The sequence below is a fragment of the Squalius cephalus genome (assembly GCF_949319135.1).
Source record: "Squalius cephalus genome assembly, chromosome: 16".
Taxonomy (NCBI): Eukaryota; Metazoa; Chordata; class Actinopteri; order Cypriniformes; family Leuciscidae; genus Squalius; species Squalius cephalus.
The window spans coordinates 27,992,187-28,013,511 of record NC_137137.1 but is presented as its reverse complement, the minus strand read 5'-3'; the positions used below and the strand labels follow the sequence as shown (position 1 = coordinate 28,013,511).

Below are 21,325 nucleotides of genomic sequence, written 5' to 3'. Positions count from 1 at the left end.
ATAGCCCTTCTACTATTAGACCTACCTAAAAGACATTTTATTTTCCTAGAGGCAATTTATGTAATTTGTGTCTTTGTTCCAGTTTGTTTATTTGTGCTATTTTTAGTGATTTTTTTATTTGTTTTTATTTTATTACTGATTGTTGACTTGTCTTTTTTTAAATTCAATTCAAAGTTTGAAATCAAGCTATCTTGTGCTACTGCAACAAAATTACCCCATTGTAAAAACACAAATACATTGAGTGAGCAAATATTTAGATGAGATAGTTATAATGGCAATTGAGCAATGTCTATATATTTCACGGGTTGTTTTGGTTTTTGTGTCATGTTCAGGAGCACGTTCAAGCTCAAACCGGTGCACAACGTTTTGCTTCGGTTTCCGGGTTGAACGACATGTTTCCTGGAAACTGTGTTCTTATGAAAAGAAAATATATTTCCCTATATGAATGATCAATATATTAAGTGGTTTAACAGTATATTTGAAAATATACAGAGTAATATATTGTATTAATATATTATAATATTAATATATATCGAATAATACATAAGGAATTGCCACTTTTCATATATTGAAAAATATGTGACAACATATTTACTAATATATCATAATGTATGTAATTTTATATTCAGTAATACACTTCATAATACACACACACACACACACACATATATATATATATGTGATCAGATATATATGTGTGATCAGATATGCTACTGCATGTGTAATATATTGGAGATATATTTACTCATGCAACATAAACACACATATATAGAAAAATGTATAATGAAATTTATTTCTTAATTATTTATATTATAAATATTTTGTATTTTCAAGCTAGATAACAAACACACAAGCACATCTGCATGCACTAAAGTATTAAGAGACTATCACTGTTGAGGAGTACACAGCCATTACTTTTAAAATATAGTCAACCTCACCACAGGCTCTAATCTTCAGCACAATGGTAACCCCAAAAACTCACACATACCATAAAACCTTTTAAATTCCAAAAAAATAGAACATTAAACACTAACAGATCAACCGACTTTGTATCAGCACTTCCTTGTGTGTAGTGTAACTAGAACACACCAGAAACCTAACACATACATGATCAATGCATATATTGCAGTATATTGAAAAATATAAGCACTATAGGTTCCCATATGGAAATGGATTATTTACTATATCACATTATATTTTGCAGTATATTCCCATATATTTTTGTTAATATTTTTGTTAATTCAGAGGAAATTATTGATTGCGAAGCCCTATACTTTCAATGGATGGACAAAAAATGTGATAATATTAAAAATAAATTATAGTATATAGTGGTTATTCCCCATGGTATCGAAAATGGTATAGAATGGTATTGGTATTGGAATGGTATTCTTATCGAAGTTAAGTCTCTTATCATCAGAGATCATAAAAGGTCTGTCTTAAAAGGTTTGTAAATGCTGTATTTAAAAATCTTAATAATAACTTAATAACTTAATAAAAAATCAATAACTTGAGACTTTTTAATACTTTAGATGAAACTACCTGGTCGGCCTGAACTGTTTGATTTTGAGGGTGTTTCTATGATCCACTACTTCACTGACAACTGGGAAAAGGTGAAAAACTTTCAAGCAAGACCTGATGACATTCTGATCGCCACTTACCCCAAAGCAGGTGAGGGTGCTGCATGATTAATAAATTTAGCCAGCATGTGATGTGACCACGGATCTATACACATATATATACATACATACCATATGTTTAAAAGTTTTGGGTCAGTAATATTTTTTTATGTTTTTGAAGACTTCTCTTATGCTCACCCTGGCTTCATTTATTGGATCAAAATTACAGTAAAAACAGTAATATTGTGAAATATCATAATATTGTATATAATAATAATAATAATAATAATAAATATCATTTAAAAAAGCTGTTTTCTATTTGGATAAGAAATCCTTGAGCAGCAAATCAGCATATTTCATGTTTCGAAATACTAGTATTTATACTGCTCTCTTCACGGTAATGCCGGGGACACATTTAACAACTAGCTGAAACATTCTAAGACTAAACTGAACACACTTACACACTTTCCAATGACTGGAGCAGATTTTAAACACAACTGAACTGAACGCAACTGTCTCTGACTCTGCATGTTTGGGCATGATCAGTTATAAGTATCAAATCACATTCATAATCTGCCTTGCAGTCGTTTAGTGTGTCCCGGCTTATCTGGACTGACAAGTTTCTTAATACTGAATAAGCGTGCCTACATGTAGATGTTTTCATCTGACATCTGAAAATTGTAGAAGTTTTGTTTCAGGGTCACTAGGTATGCAGGCCACCCTGCCCTCTGACTGAGGGAGGGAGGGAGGGAGGGAGAGAGGGAGGGAGAGAAGGAGGGAGGCAGGGAGAGAAGGAGGGAGGGAGGGAGGGAGGGAGGGAGGGAGGGAGAGAAGGAGGGTTGATTTAGTAAAAATCAGTCATCAGGAGGAGGGCAGGAGAGTGTGTAGTTGTTGGTTTAGTGCACTGCTTCTCAAACCAGTCCTGGGGACCACATTTTTGGATGTCTACCCCCTTTTAACACACCTGATTCAACACATCAGCTCATTAGTAGAAATTGCAAGTTGAAGGGAGACATACAAAATATGCAGTGGTTTGAGAAGCACTAGTTTAGTGGACTCATTCTGAGTGATCATTATGCAAGCATGAGAAAATAACCTTTGAAAACATTCATATGATTCTTCCTAGATGTAGTGCCCCAGGCATGTGCCTCAATGCTCATTGTTAATCTGTCCCTGATCTGTCATTTTCAATAAATGCTCTTTTAGGACTTCTATTTGGTCTTGTTTGAGTTCTGAAAGTGTTTAGGCCTATATTACATTGTAGCAGTATAAACTGCTATTTAAAACATTTCTTATAATTCAAATTCAAAGTTTGATTCCAAACCCGCAATTGTTCTAGATGTCACCATAGATGTAGTACACATTACCGATTTCAGACACATAAATTGATTTAAAAATAACCCTCTAATAGAGGATTTTAATCATGCAGAATTCTACTCTCCATTCTTCTTCTAGGTACCACATGGGTTTCTTATATTTTAGACCTTCTGTATTTTGGTAAGGATGATCCAGAGCGCCAGACTTCCCAGCCTATCCATATGAGAGTGCCATTCCTGGAGTCAAGTTTTCAAATTATACCATCAGGTCAGAGATCACAGTATAATGGATGTCCACTGAATTTGTTTTGGTTTCATGTTCACTATTAAACTTTGTTTAACATTTTCACCGTAAAAAATATTACAATGTCTTACAAGTCCATTATATACTTTTGAATTATGAACTGAACGAAGATCACAAGTTATTAACAGATTTAGTGTTGCTATTCCACAATATTTTAAAGTCCTGCATGTATTCTGTTTTCTAACTTGTTTGTATTTTATTTTTTTAATTTTGTTATTTTTTTATATACATTTTTTATACTATGATTATACATTTTAAAACATTTGGTCCTGGTTTCACAGACAGGGCTTAGATTAAGACAGGATTAGGCCTTAGTTCAATTAGGGCATTTAAGTAGCTTTTATAAACATGCCTTAAAGTGTCAGTGTAAGTTGCTTTCAGTTAAAGGGCACCTATTATGCAAAATTCACTTTTACATGGTGTTTGAACATAAATGTGTGTTGGCAGTGTGTGTACACAACCACCCTATAATGATAAAAATCCACCCAGTGCTTTTTTTATAATCCCCATAAATCATAAGCACTGTCTCAGAACAAGCTGTTCTCAGATTCAGGGCAATGTGACGTCACTTTGCACAGGCCCCTCCCACGACTGCTGATTGACGTTCTACTGCAGTTTGAGCATAGACCCGCCCTGAGTGAGCTGGACACAGAGTCTGCCATTGTTTCGACGCTTGAGGACACTTGAATGTCGATTGAGGTGTTTCAGACCTGCCAACATGTATGCATTTTTCCTACTCGGCATGCATTTTGACCCATAAGTACGCTTGTACGATTCGCTGCTCTCTAGGTACGCATTTTGTTGCTTCTCGCATTTCGCCGATTTCAGTTTCTATGCAATCTATGACGCTGATTCTGCCGCTGAGCCACAGCGTGTAAGTGGAGTGAAAAGCTTTCGGCCAATCAGAGCGCTGCATGTTAACCCACCGCCCACCTGCCCCTCCTATCCACATGCTTCGCGCTCAATTCAATTCAGTGCCTCAAGCAAGCCAGACTGGCTGGATAAGATACCTAGGCTTTCATGCCATGGCTGAACTGCCACAAAAAAGGTTCGGAAAACACAAAGATTTTTAGACCGCTATCGTGAGAGATGGCCTTGCCTCCAGATGTCCAGGCTACCTCATCATGCGTTCTGCACTCTCTGCAAGACGGACGTCGACATCAGTCACCAAGGGGCAACAGGTAACGAACATAGTCTCACACACAAATACTCCCTATCCCCAGAAACATAATTATATTAAAAATAAAAGGATGATGAGTAAAAAACTTTCATAGTGTCAATAGGCTAACGTTAGCTTATCAAACCAGCCATCCTTCCCATTAGTTGGGGAAATTAGTTGGCAGTTAGAAAAGTGGTGGAATGGCTAGAAATCTAAAAGGTTTTAGACAGGCCAGGTGCTGATTAACGTAAGATAAAGGTAACAGTTAGGCTATTTTTAGCCTAATTGAATTTATGAACATTAAAAATGACCTTGACATCATAACAGGCAGTCCAGCTGTGACGAGCTCAGTTCAGTTCACGCGTTCATGTAGGCTAACATGTAAGAGTGGCGCTGCCAATAACGCACCTAAAAGCTGTCACAAAGAACCGGCAAAAGTAATGATTATAAACAATGTCAAATATAGAAAGGAGACATTTTAATTGTTTATTAAATAAGTGTTTCCTGTATCAGTGTCGTGTCGGCTGCAAAGATGAAGTTGACGATGCTGTCTCGTGATCTTCGCAGTAGTGAACGCGCCAGAGAGAAATGCACATTTCATACGGATTACATAAGCAGAGAGCAGTCTGTTTTCTTTCGTTTTGAATTGTTCTGTTTAAACGTAGACAGGTCTGTGAGTCAAGTAGGCGCTGAGTTTCGGTTACTTTATGAGGCGAGCTCTAGTTCACTCCGGCGCCTCCGTGTCGTGATTATCTCTTGTCTTCTATATTTACTTATTTATTAAATCCAGGCAATTGCTTGATGAAACATTGATTAAAATTAAGATAAAATTTATACAAAACGAAATTCACTTTAAATAAAGGCTTTGTGCTTTCTATTTGAGGTCTTTGTGAAAGTTTTAAAGCAGTTAGTGCCGCTTTCAGAGCGCTCATGTCCGTAACGGAGAACTGTCACGCCCCTAACATTGTTTTTCCTCATAAATGCAAACACGAAAAATAAAATAAAATGAATATTTTATGTTCTGTGGAGAACCAACCCTTCTTCCTCCTGTGGGTAGCATTATTTTTGGTTTGCGCAGTATTACTTTTGGCTTGCGCAGTGTAATTCAGAAGGCTAAGTGTAACCTGGTCTGACTCTCATCTTTAACACATTACTACTTAGGCCTATTTATTAGCTCACTCCGCCTCCTATTGGTTAGACTAAAAAATATGGGCACAAAATATTGGACAGGATATAAGACAACATTTGTGTAATTTCAATACATGTACAGCCATTCATTCCTCTTCACAGTAATAACATTTTATTGTAATCTAGAAGGTACTAGTGATGAGCCAAACAATGTATTTTAATGTAAATTACATGTATCCTTTGAATGAATTTTGCATGTTGATGTGTGTGTGTGTGTGTGTGTGTGTAACGTAATTCATAATATTTGTAACAACATGCAGGAATATAATCTCCCCCCTCTCCACCTACATTTTCAGATTGCAGACGCCATATGGAAGGAACAAAGCACAAGAAACTGGAAAGTGCCATTGCCTCAGTCCCTAAGATCACCACAAAGTTTTTTGGAGATCAAGATCTACGGACCATCAGGGCAGAAACACTTTTCTCAAACTTTATTGCTGAGCACAATGTGCCAGTGTCTATAGCTGACCATGCTGGACCATTATTTAAGAAGATGTTTCCAGATAGTCAAATTGCCCAGCAGTACGGCTGTGCCCGAACCAAGACAGCAGCTATATTGAACACACTTTCCTCAAATGATGAACAGGTCATCAGTGACCTTATGTGCCGTTCCCCATTCAGCATTGCAACCGATGGTAGCACAGACATGGATGATGTCAAGCTTTATCCTTTGGTTGTCCGTGTCTATGATCGCAGTGTTGGAAAAATAGTTGTAGTACTCCTGAAAATTGTTGAGTGTAGAGAGTCTACTGGTGAAGGGATATACAATCTCATTGACCAGGAACTAAACAAAAGGAAAATACCATGGGGCAATTGTGTAAGCTTTTCTGCTGACAACGCCTCTGTCATGCAGGGGTTAAGAAAAGGTGTCGCAGCATTCATTAAGTCACAGAATCCCCACATTTACATGGTCGGCTGTGCATGCCACCTAATGCATTTAGCTGCGGAAAAGGCTTCAAGAAGTCTATGTATTGACATTGAAAACATACTCATTTTGATCTACTACTACCTTGACAAGAGTAGCAAGAGGAAAGCTTTGCTGCGTGACCTACAAATGCTGTGCGACACTGATGTGAGGAAGATTTTGAAATTATCCTCGACCAGATGGCTGGCTCTTGGCAAATGTGTCAATCGACTCCTCCAGCAGTGGGAACCTCTGACTCTGTTTTTTGCTGAAGAGGCAGCAGGGAAGAAGGCAGCTAAACCTCTCACATCCTCAGCTCATCCCTCTCTGAAGAGCCCAGCTGCCCCTAAGCCCTCAACTCTAACACCTACCTCGGGTAAGCTTGCTGTCTCAAAGACTTTGTCCTCCAGCTTTTTGAAGACCAAAGTCCACCAGAGAAAGTCCAAGACCGGACCAAGCTCCACACAGCAACAGGCAGGGACTACACCAAAACTGCAGCAGACAGGACCTACAACCAAACAGCTGCCGGCAGGACCAAGCACTCCACGGCACACAGGACCTACAACCAAACAGCTGCCGGCAGGACCAAGCACTCCACGGCACACAGGACCTACAACCAAACAGCTGCCGGCAGGACTAAGCACTCCACGGTTGCAGACAGGACCTACAACCAAACAGCTGCTGGTAGGACCAAGCACTCCACGGCTGCAGACAGGACCTACAACCAAACAGCTGCAGGTAGGACCAAGCACTCCACAGCAGTCAGCTCAACCACCTAAGGCAGGGATGGGCAACTTCGGTCCTGGAGGGCCACTGTCCTACAGAGTTTAGCTCCAACCCTGAAAAAATCACCTGCCTGTAATTTTCTAGTAATCCTGAGGACCTTGATTAGCTTGTTCAGGTGTGTTTGATTAGGGTTGGAGCTAAACTCTGTAGGACAGTGGCCCTCCAGGACTGAAGTTGCCCATCCCTGACCTAAGGGGTTTGACTTAAACCAATTTGTTTTTAAACAAAAAGAAATGGGCAAAAAACAGAGGGATCTGTCCAAAAAGAAAACAGAAAAGGAAAAGAAGATTGAAAAAACAGAGGTCACAAAACCACAGAGGTTGTATGCTTTCTTGACTGACCCACAGTCCAAGCTGTATGCTCTTTTTTTTAAAGAGAGCTATACCTCTATTTGAAACCGCAAATCAGAACCTGCAGAAAGAAGAGCCATGTGTGCCCATATTGCTGCAGATATTGGAGCTACAGTTGCAAAAAATGCTTTTGGCCTTCTGCAAACCTGACTGTGTTGTGGAAATGATGGAAGAAGTAAAGAGAGGATGCCAACCCACTCTGTACAAATCCGGTGAACACCAGCTGCCTGATGATGAGCTGTCAATTGGACATGACACAAAGACATTTATCAAAAGTCAAGCTAACTTACCTCTTGGAGCTTTCTTCAGGGATGTAAGGAAATATTTCACTGCAGCTGTTGAGTACATGCTCTCTAAATTCCCCTATGGGGACGAATTGCTGCGTCATGCTGCCGTAGCTGATATAAGCAGACGGCAAACAGCTAAATTCTCCTCACTGACATACTTCATAGACAGGTTCCCCTGCTTCTTGGGAAATGGTGTTACAGTGGATGAAGTGGAGGAGGAGTTTCGGCTCTTCCAGTCCTCTACCTTGAATGATGGGTTTCTTACCAAACGGGCTGATGAAGCTTGGAGAGAATTACGTGTGATGGAATCAGGAGGGAAGAAACTTTTTGCAAACCTCTCCACAGTTATGCTTGGGGTGTGTGTGATTTTTCACAGCAATGCAGACTGTGAAAGGATTTTCAGCTTGGTCACTAAAAACAAAACACAATGTCGTGCTAGCCTTAGCACAGAGATGCTTAGTTCTCTGGTGACAAGAAAAGTCATGATTGCCTCCAAAGGCAGCATTTGTTACAAAGAGACTTTCACTGACGCACTACTTAAAAAAGCCTTTAACAAGTTAAACGATGCAAAAGTTTAAACTATGCATGGAAAATTATCATTTTTGTTGTTGTTTGTTTTATCAAACTGATTTTGATATTGATAACTGCTGGTTTTGCACATTTGTTTAATGTTTTGATTTATTTATTTACAAAGAATGTCCTCAGTTTACTTTTATTTCTGACAAGATTTTCAGCTGGAAGAAGTTTCCATGGACTATGCCTCCTGTACAAAATGTTCGGAGTGATTGCAGTAATTGTATAACAATTATGGTCTACTTGTATATGGTTATGGAGTAACTAATAAATCTTAATTGGTGAAAGTATATTATGTGTATAATATGTATTATAGTGTTAGGTATCTCATAGGTTTCTCACAGGTGTGTGTGCAACGGTGGAGCGTACATTGGCGGTGGGCTGTCAGGTTCTCTCACGTGCGGGGCGGGGGGGGGGGGGGGGGGGGGGGTAGTGGGTTGTAGTACTCATAAAATTTCTTCAAGGTTGGCAGGTATGGTGTTTTGTTGTTGGATGTAAGAATGAACATAGCAGTCTTCATTTACTCTTGTTGTTACTCGAGGATGGATCAGTACAGTTTGTGATCCAGCTTACGGTCTCCGGAGCGACACGTTACTGACCACGGCAGAAATGAAAGTGAGAGCACACACTTTATGACAGCTCATCGAGTCATTTTACGGATATAAGGTTTACTAGTTTATTAAGCACCCACTGAAAAGGTGTGTATATATTTGTTTACTGTTAGTTGTAACGAGTGTTTTGTGTACTTCGCTGTGTATGTTGATGATAATGAAAGTGAGAGAGAGAGAGAGTTTATGGATAAGACTTTAATGCGCACTTCTTATACTGTGTTTATTCAGCTCTTACAGTGATTCTCTGGAGTAAAACTAACACTCATCTTTTGTGTGATGTACAATAAACTTCACTGAACTCATCAGTATATTTTGGTCATCATTCAGACGGAGTTTGCTACAGCAGGCTTGTATTAATAGTGGATAAAAGCAGATGACAAATAAGTTATAACCATAATTAAACTAAACTATACCTGTTCTATCTCCATTCAGCATATATTCTCTGGCTCTGTGGGCATTATTGTCCGACTCCGAGTCGAAATGAACACCGCAACTGAGAGTTTCTGTTCTGATATTATCAGATGAGATTGTCCTGGCTCTGAGTGAGCTTGTGATGCTCCGCCCCCTGGGCCAGCAGCAGCAGTTAATTTGCATTTAAAGGATACACACTAAAACAGCATGTTTTTCTGAGCTCCAAAAAATGACAATTTAAACATGATGTAAAAAATTATCTGTTGGGTATTTTGAGCTAAAACTTCACATACATACTCTGGGGACATCAGAGACTTATTTTACATCTTGTGATAAGAGTCATAATAGGTGCCCTTTAAAACAGCTCAAACATGCATTTTAGTCTGGGACTAGGCTGAAGCCTTCTCTGTGAAACCAGGGGTTGAAAAGACATGGAAAGACTGATTACAGACTAGGATATTTTTACTTACTCCAACCAGGAGAGGTCGCTAGTTTCCAGTCGTCACCTAATTAAAGCTTAGTATGATATGCACGCACAAAGCCAAAAATAAACAAAAAATGACATTTTCCAGGCAAGGTGGGAAACAGATTATCTTTGTACCGATTTCAAGGGGGCACCCAAGTGGTAAAGTTTGTTTGTTAAAATGCATCATCAGAAGAACCTTTGCCAAATGCATGACAGAAATCTGTTAACCATTAACCCGTTTAATCCCACCGGTCACAAAAGTGACCGTAATTTTTTTTTTCATTTCTAAGGCTATAAAAAATTTACTAAATGATCTATCAATGCATTTCCAGCAGATATTGAAATAATAAAGGGTCTCAATGAAATATGTGCAATGTCGCATGTTTACTGTAAATTGTCACATGACCAGAGCTGTTTACTTCCTGTTTGCGCCAAGAGAAGAGGATGGCAGCAAGAAAGCTCCCAAAGAATATGTTAGTAAAGTATGTTAACATAAAGATACATAGATTTTTGGTACACATCATGTTTAAGGTGTCTAGTATTGATATATGCATTTGCAATTACTCAACTTTTTTTAATGTGGTCATAGCACTCACAAACATGTCAACGGTCACAATACTGACCGGTAGTATAACCCATTGTATCTACATGCTAATACACATAGGCTAACTGTTCTACCTTACTTTCTGCTGCTACCTAACTTTCTACCTAATTTTACACACAGACACACACACACACGCATGCACACACACACACACGCATGCACGCACGCACACACACACACACACACACACACACAGAAACACACACACAAACACACTGCACAGGTCAAAAACACACACAAACACACTGCACAGGTCAAATAGACCTATATTCAGACTGTCCAATGGTTGATACAACACACACACACACACACACACACACACACAGACACACACACACACAGAGAAACACACACACAAACACACTGCACAGGTCAAATAGACCTATTCAGTCTATACAATTGTTGATACAACATACACACACACACACACAAACAAACAAACAAACAAACAAACAAACAAACAAACAGACAGACACACACACACACACACACACACACACACACACACACACACACACACACACACACACACACTGCACAGGTCAAATAGACCTATTCAGTCTGTCCAATGGTTGATACAACACACACACACACACACACACACACACACACACACACACACACACACACACACACACACACACACACTGCACAGGTCAAATAGACCTATATTCATTCTGTCCAGGGGTTGATACAATACACACACACAAACACACACACACACACACACACACACACACACAAACAAACAAACAAACAAACAAACAAACAAACAGACACACACACACACACACACACACACAAAAACACACACACTCCACAGGTCAAATAGACCTATATTCAGTCTGTCCAATGGTTGATACAACACACAAACACAACACACACACACACACACACACACACACACACACACACACACACACACACACACACACACACACAGAGAGAAACACACAGAAACACACTGCACAGGTCAAATAGACATATATTCAGTCTGTCCAATGGTTGATACAACACACACACACACACAAAAAACAAACACAAACACACACACACACACACAGAAACACACACACACACACACACACACACACAAACACACTGCACAGGTCAAATAGACATATATTCAGTCTGTCCAATGGTTGATACAACACACACACACACACACACACACACACACAAACAAACACAAACACACACACACACACACACACAGAAACACACACACACACACACACACACACACACACACACACACACACACACACACTGTACAGGTCAAATAGACATATATTCAGTCTGTCCAATGGTTGATACAACACACACACACACACACACACACACACACACACACACAAACAAACACACACACACACACACACACACACACACACACACACACACACACACACACACACACACACACACACACACAAACACACACACACACACACACACACACACACACACACACACACACACACACACACACACACAAACACACTGCACAGGTCAAATAGACATATATTCAGTCTGTCCAATGGTTGATACACCGTATCCCACCGGTCACAATTGTGACCGATCATATAACACACTTTTTCACACACTTTTCCATGAAAATTTCTAAAATTTATGATTGATTGTTTCAAAGGGATACTAATGACACATGATTTGGATATTTTTGTGTCTGGGAAAAATTTGGGATTAAACGGGTTAAGAACCAGTGTTGGGGAAGCTACTGTGAAGACATTAGCTCAAAGGGGAAATATTAATAATAATCCATAATTACTAATTATGATTAATTATTAATATTTGGGTCAGTTAATTAGATTAACTTTGAGGTAAGCCAATTAATATTACAATCAATTAATCAGTGTCACAGTTATAAGGAAAGATCCAAAAGCAGAAGTTCTCAGATTTAAACTTTTTAAATTTTCTCAGTCTTTAATGAATAAGGGAAACATCGTTCAACTGTCGTTGAAGCACACAGAGCTGGAGAAAAACAAACAGTTATAACTTCTGTCTCGATGAAGACTTTATCTGGTCACCCGAAGAGAAGGAGAACACAGACTAGTTGGTATCTCAGTCAGGGTACGCGGAGAAACTCACGCAGCTGAAACAGGGCTCTGGACACACTTTGATGCAGGCTGTATTGAACAGACAAGACAGGTTGACACAGACGCACCGGACAGACAGGTAGTGATGTTACATATGACACTGAAGCTTCGATGCGCGTATCACATAAGCAACACAATTTGTAGTGAAGCCCCGTATCGAGGCGTGTATTGGTTTACTAGAGTCACGTGATTGATGACAAACGAAGCCTCACTTTCTGACCAGTCACATGCGCGTTTCGCTTTGGGTGTCAGAAGGCTCGAACTTCAGATCGTATTTAACGACTCATTGTTGCCTCAGTCTGGTTGATATTTACAATTATTGATATTGACATTTAATAACAGACGATCCTATCAGACAATGTCCTTATTCATTGTGTGTGTGTGTGTGTAGAAAGAAAGAAAGAGAGAGAGAGAGAGAGAGAGAGAGAGAGAGAGAGAGAGAGAGAGAGAGAGAGAGAAGGCCTACATTAAATCTTATTGAATCATACGCTTATAAGCTATTATATTTTATCATAGGCGTAATTCTATGGGGGGACAGGGGGACACGTCCCCCCCAATATTCAAAGAAGGACAATTTGTCCCCCCCAATATTTGATCATACTGTATGATTATGCGGGCAATATCGATGTGATTGCAAATACGTCTTTCTTTCCAGCTCCGAAAATATAAAATCCCGGCCGGTCCATTTGCCAAATCCATTCGACTGGCCTTACACTATACATTAACAAAACCTATTTCTCCTGAAATCCATGTCATGTTTTCCCTATCCCTTTAGTAGCTCGTGCACCGTCAGTGAGTTAGGAAAAACCAAACAGAAGAAGAGTTAGGAGCGCGAAATCTGACAGAGCAGGTGACGGCGGTGTCGTCTCACATGGTGAAATCTCATATGGCAGGTGACGGCGGTGTCCTCCCAAAGAAACCGAAGTACAGTTGTAAATTTATGTTTCCATTTATGGGTATTGCCAGAGTTTTTCCTGCATAGAGAATAATGAGGCGGCTGCCTCCGTCAAATTTCGTGCCGCCTCCGGCTCTCGACAAAACTCGGACAGACAGTCACATGGTCAGATACACTTTTCCCACCGTGATGGTTCTGTTGCGGTTATAAAAATATTTAAAATAATCTAATTTAATACAGTTATAATTTTTCAATGTAAATTATTTAATTTGATTGGTAACAGCCTAGTGTCTTATTATTTTAATTGGATATATTTATCAAATTTAAGAATTTGAAATGAAAGATGGAGCATACAGTTAATAAAATTAGGGGGGAAATGCCCTTAATAAAGGTACAAAAACTATTCTGAATGTTTTCAAACAGTGATGTAATGAAAAATGGACAATTTTAAGTTTGAAGGGAGTAAAGCCTCTGTTTAGGCTATTAAGGAAATATAATTTTGCCAAAAGAAGAACTTTTATTTTAAATAAATGTTCATTTTAAATCAGCCTATGTCAGTGTGATATGTTACCATATTATCATGCTTAACACTAAGAATTTGAATAATTGTAATGTGATGATCAGATGCAGATCTAAATCAGAGAATATCATAGGTTCGGGCGGTTTGCGGGTGGATTATTTATTTTTAACAGTGGATTCGGGTGACTCAAAGTGCACCAGATTAATGAATTTACCTTTAAAATGTACAAAATTTTCTTCCGGGGGAGCATGCCCCCGGACCCCCCTAGAGGTACCAAGTACACTTAACAGCATTACTGTTGTATGCTGTTAAGTGTTCGGACTCTGACTTTTATTTTATTTTGATAAAAAAAATTGTGTGCATGCGCCAACACAAAAAGTCCCACAGCTGTCCCCCCCAATGTGTGATTGACAATTTCGCCCTTGTATTTTATTGTCACACTTTAATGGGAAAATGAATTTATTTAATGAACAAATCAAACACAAACATGTAAGGCATTTATTTGTACACATAACATTGAAACTATGGAGTGTGTTGTGGTTGCTTCAACTGCCAGAGCTTCTAACACAGGCTTCTGGCTGCTTTATTTTAAATAAGCACCAGATGGCGCTGTTCTCGGCGCTGTTCTCGACACTCTCGAAGCTTTGAATCTTTTCCCGGAACAGTCAGGGGAAAGCCTCAGTGATTCATGAGGCTTCATTTCCCCATCCCTACAGACAGGACAAGGTGAGTATCTTCCAATATCTTGCAGAACGAAGAGAGCAACAGTTCAAACGCATGACAAGAAACAATAATCCGACAAGTGACTGCTTGAACCAACACTAGATAAAGAGAGAGCATTAGGGAGAAAGTGGAAACAGGTGTCATCGCAAAGCAGCGCGAGCGCTGATTGCGATGACTAACAGGTGCGGGTAGAGAGAGAGAGAGTATACGAAGAGACGTGCATGTGTGTGTGTGTGTGTGTGTGTGTGTGTGTGCGCGCGTGTGTATGTATGTGTGTGTGTGTAAGGATAGAGAAAGGGAGAATGTAACCTGACTCATGACAATCAGTTCCAACGAACGCTTTGATTATTCATTTATTCTAAGAAAAGGGTATATTTCATGGTCACTGAAAAATAATTATTCCTTAGCATGTACAGCAATTAGAGCATACAGTAACAAGATCAAGATCGTAAAAGGGACTTTGTATGCAAACAGAGGATCAGAGGATTCAAATCAAATTCATAATTGTGCACAAGTTTTATTAACTAAATCACAAACATAACTAACACTAAACAAACATACATACATTCATACATACATACATACATGCATAGGTAAAGGGGTGAGTGATGTGGAACCGGAAACAAGATCTATTTCAGTATGAAAAGAACCATCAGCTGATCATTTTCAGAACACCTCATTAAATTGATATACTGTACTTGCATGGGCAATTCTTGAAGTGGCTGAAGATTGAATTCGTCGTTGGGTCTTTGAGTGTCAAAAGTCATGGTGCAAGTTGCAATTGTTTTTTCTCCGTTGGATGAAGAAGATAGGATGAACTGGTATTGTCGCTGTTCTCATGGCTGGAGTGCAGATTGTGGCCTACACGTTCTGGGCCGACAGGACACAAAGAGCACATGGTGAAAGTTGCGAGGGACTTCGTCCGTGTTGAATGACGTCACTGAACTCCTTAAGTTGTTCTTGATGCTGGAGTGAGCACATGTCCTGAATGCTTCGAAGCCTCCTGCCCTGGGCCTGTTGAGGCCATGCTGGAACACACGGCATCCTTAAGGCAAGAGTTGTCCGTTTCCTTCTTGGTTGGATTTAAGAAAGGTAGGCTGACTTGGCCTGCAGAACCCCACCGGATTCACTTGGAGCTGCAGTTTAGGTCTGAGGGCAAGAGCTAAGAGGGCCGGATCTTGTGGTCAGTGACTTTTAAAGCGTGAAGATGGCACACCCATTTGGAGGAATAAGAGCCAATAAGAAGTGTACTTCCTTTGGAGGGAAAATGTCTTTTTTATGACCTTTGTTCAAGCATGCTCATTTGCCATGTGTACTTTCATTGGGTGCTTAAGAAAAGAATCTTCAAGATTCTTATAATTCTAATGCGTCACAAAGTTAGCAAAATGTAATGTAAATTAACAAATTGGGGACGCAGATTGGAGTTTATAGAGACCAAACATGCAACACATATAATTTGGTTAACCATAATATGCAAAGTCTGAAACATTAATCCAATAGAGTTTAAAAGAATACAAAAGCCACACCACATAAAAGAAAATCATGAGATGGGAAAATTAGATACATGTTTACACATTTCTCAAGTGGTTGTATATATAGAATATATGATTACAGGGTTTATTTCTCCTCCTCTGCCAGTATTTAAGTGAGATTCACTGCTTTCTGGAGACATTCCGTTCGATCGTAAAACTCTGTGTCTCAGTGTGTGTCCTGTAACAAGACACTGCGTCCTGCCAGTGTGTTCGTTTTTGGGGGACATTTCAGAAGCCTTATTTGGGAGAGTGAGTTTGCTGGATTATTCATTAAATAAATTAATAATTTGTGTGTGTCTGATTGGTCTAGACACTACACTACTCTGAAACTGTAGTTTGACTACAAGCTACCCATAAATTAAAGTAGTTAAACTACAGTCAAGCTACCCTTCTGAAAAAGCAATTAGCTACTCTACAAGTTACTATCTAAAAGAAGCTAGCTACATTGAAACTACTTTGATATTTATTTATTTTTTAAAAAATGTATTACATTGTATATTACAAATAATTGTTAATAAAGTATGTTTTAAGTAAAATGTTTGGAGTTTAAAACAACACAATGCAATACAATTATGATAAGAGTACATTTCAATCCAAAGATACAATACTCAACTGAGCCCTATATCTCAAACTGACTGTCAAAGTGCAAAATTGCTACAAATGTCACATCAATGCAAGAACAAAATATATGCAACTTAAATTGGATACACAGGAGTAGACAGACAAAAATTCAGGTTAAACTCACAGCACATGCAGTGATGCAGCATAGTGTGTACGGAGATTATATGCTGCTTTCATGAACACAGTATGCATCCGCTGCAACCTATTTAATTAGATCACCTTTGCCATGTGATTAGTCAAGTCAAGCCATCTTCATTTATATAGCGCTTTTAACAATGTTGATTGTTCCAAAGCGGCTTTAATTTGAGAATAGGAATTTAAAGTAACAGAGATTGTTTTGGCTTTATAGCAGCTCTAGAATAAAGTTATTGTCCAGCTAAGGTTAGTTTTGATTGATTCACTTCCGTCGCAACGATCATTAGTTATTAACTTTTTATTAACACAGTTTTAACAGAAAACTCTTAAGTTCTTCAGGCGCAGGCCTGGCTTATGGCAGGATACGGCCGGATCCGGCGGACTGTGGTAAACCTCGGGATAAACAGAGAGACTAATATTAGCGTAGACACCATTCTTCTTATGATGTAACGAGTACATCAGGATTTATGGGAAGTGTTCACGGTTCCGGCTGACCTAATCTATGCAGCCTAACATTGAATTATAGAAGTCTATAATGTGTTATGTGTATGCTAGATCAAAGAGATGTGTTTTTAGTCTAGCTTTGAACTGACAGAGTGTGTCTGCTTCCCGGACAATGTTAGGAAGACTGTTCCAAAGTGTTGGTGCTAAATAGGAAAAGGATCTACCGCTAGCAGTCGATTTTGATATTCTGGGTATTATCAACTGGCCAGAATTTTGAGATTGCAATAGACATGAAGGACTATAATGCGTTAAGAGCTCGCTCAAGTACTGCGGAGCTAAACCATTTAGTGCTTTGTAAGTAATCAGCAATATTTTAAAATTTATACAATGTTTAATAGGGAGCCAATGCAGTGTTGACAGAACTGGGCTAATATGGTCATACTTCTTGGTCCTGGTAAGAACTCGATGAACTAATTGTTCTGCATTTGTCAATGAGAGCATATGACGTAATTTAGATATATTTTTAAGATGGAAAAAATGTGGTTTTACAGATACTAGACACATGACTTTCAAATGAAAGATTGGTATCAAAGAGCACACCCAGGTTCCTAACCAACGACAAAGACTTGACAGTGCAGCCATCAAGTGTTAGACAGTATTCTAGATTATTACGTGAGGAAGTTTTTTGTCCAATAATTAGAATCTCTGTTTTTTTTTAGAATTAAGTAGTAGGAAATTACTAGTCATCCAATTGTTTATATCACCTATGCATTCCGTTAATTTTGTGAATTGGTAAGTTTCGTCTGGGCGTTAAGAAATATAGAGCTGAGTATCATCAGCATAACAGTGAAAACTAATTCCATGCTTCCTAATGATATCTCCCAAGGGTAGCATGTACAGAGTGCACACATTAGTGCACTAAGCTATATCCGCGATTTTGTTTTCCATTCAATTGACAGATGCTTACCCAATGCAGCAATGTAAAACACCACGTTAGTGATCTTTCAGCTTCATCATAAAACTGTGGCGGGATAGATTAAACTATGGAGGATTGCCACTGTAATACAATTAGAAGGAGACATTTGATATAGAGTGCAATAAAGCAGGATAATCAATTTAAAAAGGCTATTATTCACCTATATGTGCCTGAGTCTTTGACACAGACTGTTTTGAATCTTTTGTTCGTATAAATCAACTGTAACCTTACTAGTCGATTTGTGTGAAGCATCAACCCACTCCTGTACGTCCTACACATAACCATCACACAATCTCTTCTCAGTAAACTGTAAAGCCGCAAGATGCACGATGAAACAATAGATGGCGGTATTTTAGTTTGTGATCTAATAAGAAGACGCTTTGCTGCTTCAGTGCATTATAGGTTCGTCAGAACACAAAACAGAGCTTTTGGTCGCGCTACATCGCTACTTAGGCATGAGGAGGCTTTAGTCAAATTTCTATCCCGCCATACTCAAGGGTAGGGGCTGTCGGCCACCCAGCCCTAACCCGGTCCGGCTCCTAAGCAGAGAGAGGCACAGACGCAGAGTGTGGTGAGTCGCGCTCCCCCTCGTAAAGACTGTGGATCAGCTCACCAAGCTCAGAGGCTCAAAAAAATCCTGTGGCCCCCAGGACGGGGCACGTAAAAATACACCAAGCAGCTCCTTTTCTACTACCTTATGACACCACTGTTCCATCCTTGCCACCATCTGTGTTTCAGGGGCAACAGCTAAATGTTTTTATGTGTTTAAAATGTGTTTACAGCGAAATGTTGAATGTTCTGTTGCTTCCTGCTGTCTCCCAGGACAAGACAACACTGTAAAAAATAAAATCTTAAAAAAACGGTCAATGACTTTCAGCTACGGCTGCCAAACAAAAACCGTAAAAATAAAGTAAAATATCCTAATTTAAATGAAGTGCAAAAAACTTTTACAGAAATTTTCCTTACATTTTTACAGAAAAACACTGTTATTTTACAACTATTTCCTGAATTATTACAATCAAACACCTTCATTGTAAAAAAATCCCATCAAAAACAGTCAAATGACTGTCAGCAATGGCTGCCATACAAAAACCGTAAAATTAATGTAAAATATCCTAATTTAAATAAGTGCAAAATACTTTTACAGAAATCTTCAGTAATCTTTTTTTAACAGAAACACAGTTATTTCACATTTATTTTCTGATTTTTTTTACTGAAAAACATGCAGTTAACTACATGCATGATTTGCTGGGACTATACGTTACTGCATCAGCAATTACACAGTTACTGTCAGTTAAATAAAGCAACATGCAGCATATCATCAGTGTTTCTCTGCTCATCCTGGACTGAAGCTCAGGCTCTACTCTTCAACACAATGGTGACACACAAAACACACCATACAGAAACACTTTAAACCCCAACAGAACATTAAAAACTACCAGATCTCTCAGGAGCTCAGCATCTTCACTTATTACAATCCAGACTTTATTTCTTTCATACTAACATTCTTATTGAGAATTAACAGAGGTTTAGAAGTTGAAGTTTTATTGAAAAGAATAAAGTTTGATGTCACCATGATGGAGATCAGTGTTTGCTTTAGTTGGGCTCTTGACCTTTTAGCTTTTAACAAGTTTTTCCCTGGCTGCTTTAACTGTGTGTCTCTGATGCATATTTGTTATGGTAGGAATCCAAGAGAAACTCAGATCAGATGATGTTGGTCACTTTTTAGTGATAATGGTCATCATGTAGTGTCTTGCTTTATTAATACCACCTGAAGTGTAATATGTGATTAAGTCGTTAAATATTAGTTAATTTTTGCATGCCAAAACTGCTATAGAAGATCCTTCAGTGCTGTGATACTCAGATCAGCTCAAACTTTTTCTGTATAATATATATTTTTTTAAATATCAGATTGTTATAATACTTATGACAAGGGTCATGTGAGAAATTATGACATTAATCATAGTATTTGTAAAAAGCTTAATTCCATCTATATATTATGTAATCTAAGCTAATATATATAGAGTTTTGACCGTCATATCAGCGAATCAGATCATCATATGATGACTATAACATCACCAATGAATGACCAAGATCATCTGATATTTTCTCTTGCATTTATTGCTATAACAAAAGGTTTTTTTTTTTTTTTTTTTTTTTTTTTTATTACAGATCAGAAGGATTCCTTACAAGTCATAATAAACACGGAAAGAAAACCCGTATTTAGAATCCATTCATCATATTCTGTAACCTTTTTTATTTTTTATTTTCTTATTTTTTTATATTTTCTCATTTTTTCCTTTTTTAATTTTGTATATATTTTTTCTAAAGTATTGTTAAAATATTAATATATTTAAATCCCTTCTTACACAATGCCTAATTATAACATCATAAATGGGACAAAGGGCAAACAAAGATAGAATCAATGACCTTCAAGAGTTCATTCCTCCATTTCATCCCAAAGGTAAAAGAGAATCTGAGAGTTTATCGGACATTTCCATTTCTTAAGCATTTCCGTAAAAGAAAGGGTTTTCCTGTCTCTTAACACATAGTCCCGGATAGCAACAAGGCTTGAAGAAACCACTATTTCCGCTGGTATGTCATATCCTTTAAAACCAGCCATCCATTCTTGTACCAAGGACCAGACCTCTCTAGCATATTTACAAGACTAAAATAAATGACTGATAGACTCGTCTTCTCCACATTTAAACTTAGGACATTGTGGACTCTTTGTACATCTCCTTTTTTCCAGAAACACCCGAGTAGGTAAGCATTGATGAACCACTT

The 21,325-nt window shown here is 38.5% G+C and overlaps 2 protein-coding genes across 2 annotated transcripts in view; both read left to right on the top strand.

Moving 5' to 3' along the window:
- LOC307174053 (cytosolic sulfotransferase 3-like) overlaps positions 1 to 21,325 on the top strand; it is a 55,600-nt gene that overhangs the window by 11,274 nt on the left and 23,001 nt on the right. Inside the window, exons 2-3 of the mRNA XM_079897712.1 lie at positions 1,530 to 1,668; positions 3,072 to 3,200. Of these exons, the coding sequence (XP_079753838.1) occupies positions 1,530 to 1,668; positions 3,072 to 3,200 (268 nt within the window). The remainder of the gene's footprint in view (positions 1 to 1,529; positions 1,669 to 3,071; positions 3,201 to 21,325) is intronic.
- Positions 3,566 to 7,533, top strand: LOC307174052 (uncharacterized protein). Its single transcript, XM_079897711.1, has 2 exons — positions 3,566 to 7,286; positions 7,440 to 7,533. The coding sequence occupies exons 1-2, from the start codon at positions 5,894 to 5,896 to the stop codon at positions 7,478 to 7,480; spliced, it is 1,434 nt and encodes a 477-aa protein (XP_079753837.1). The 5' UTR covers positions 3,566 to 5,893; the 3' UTR covers positions 7,481 to 7,533.

Coding starts and splice junctions, on each gene's coding strand:
- LOC307174052 (XM_079897711.1), top strand. CDS start 5,894: ATGGAAGGAACAAAGCACAAGAAACTGGAAAGTGCCATTGCCTCAGTC. Junction 7,287..7,439: donor GGCAGGGATGGGCAACTTCG/GTCCTGGAGGGC, acceptor GTGGCCCTCCAG/GACTGAAGTTGCCCATCCCT.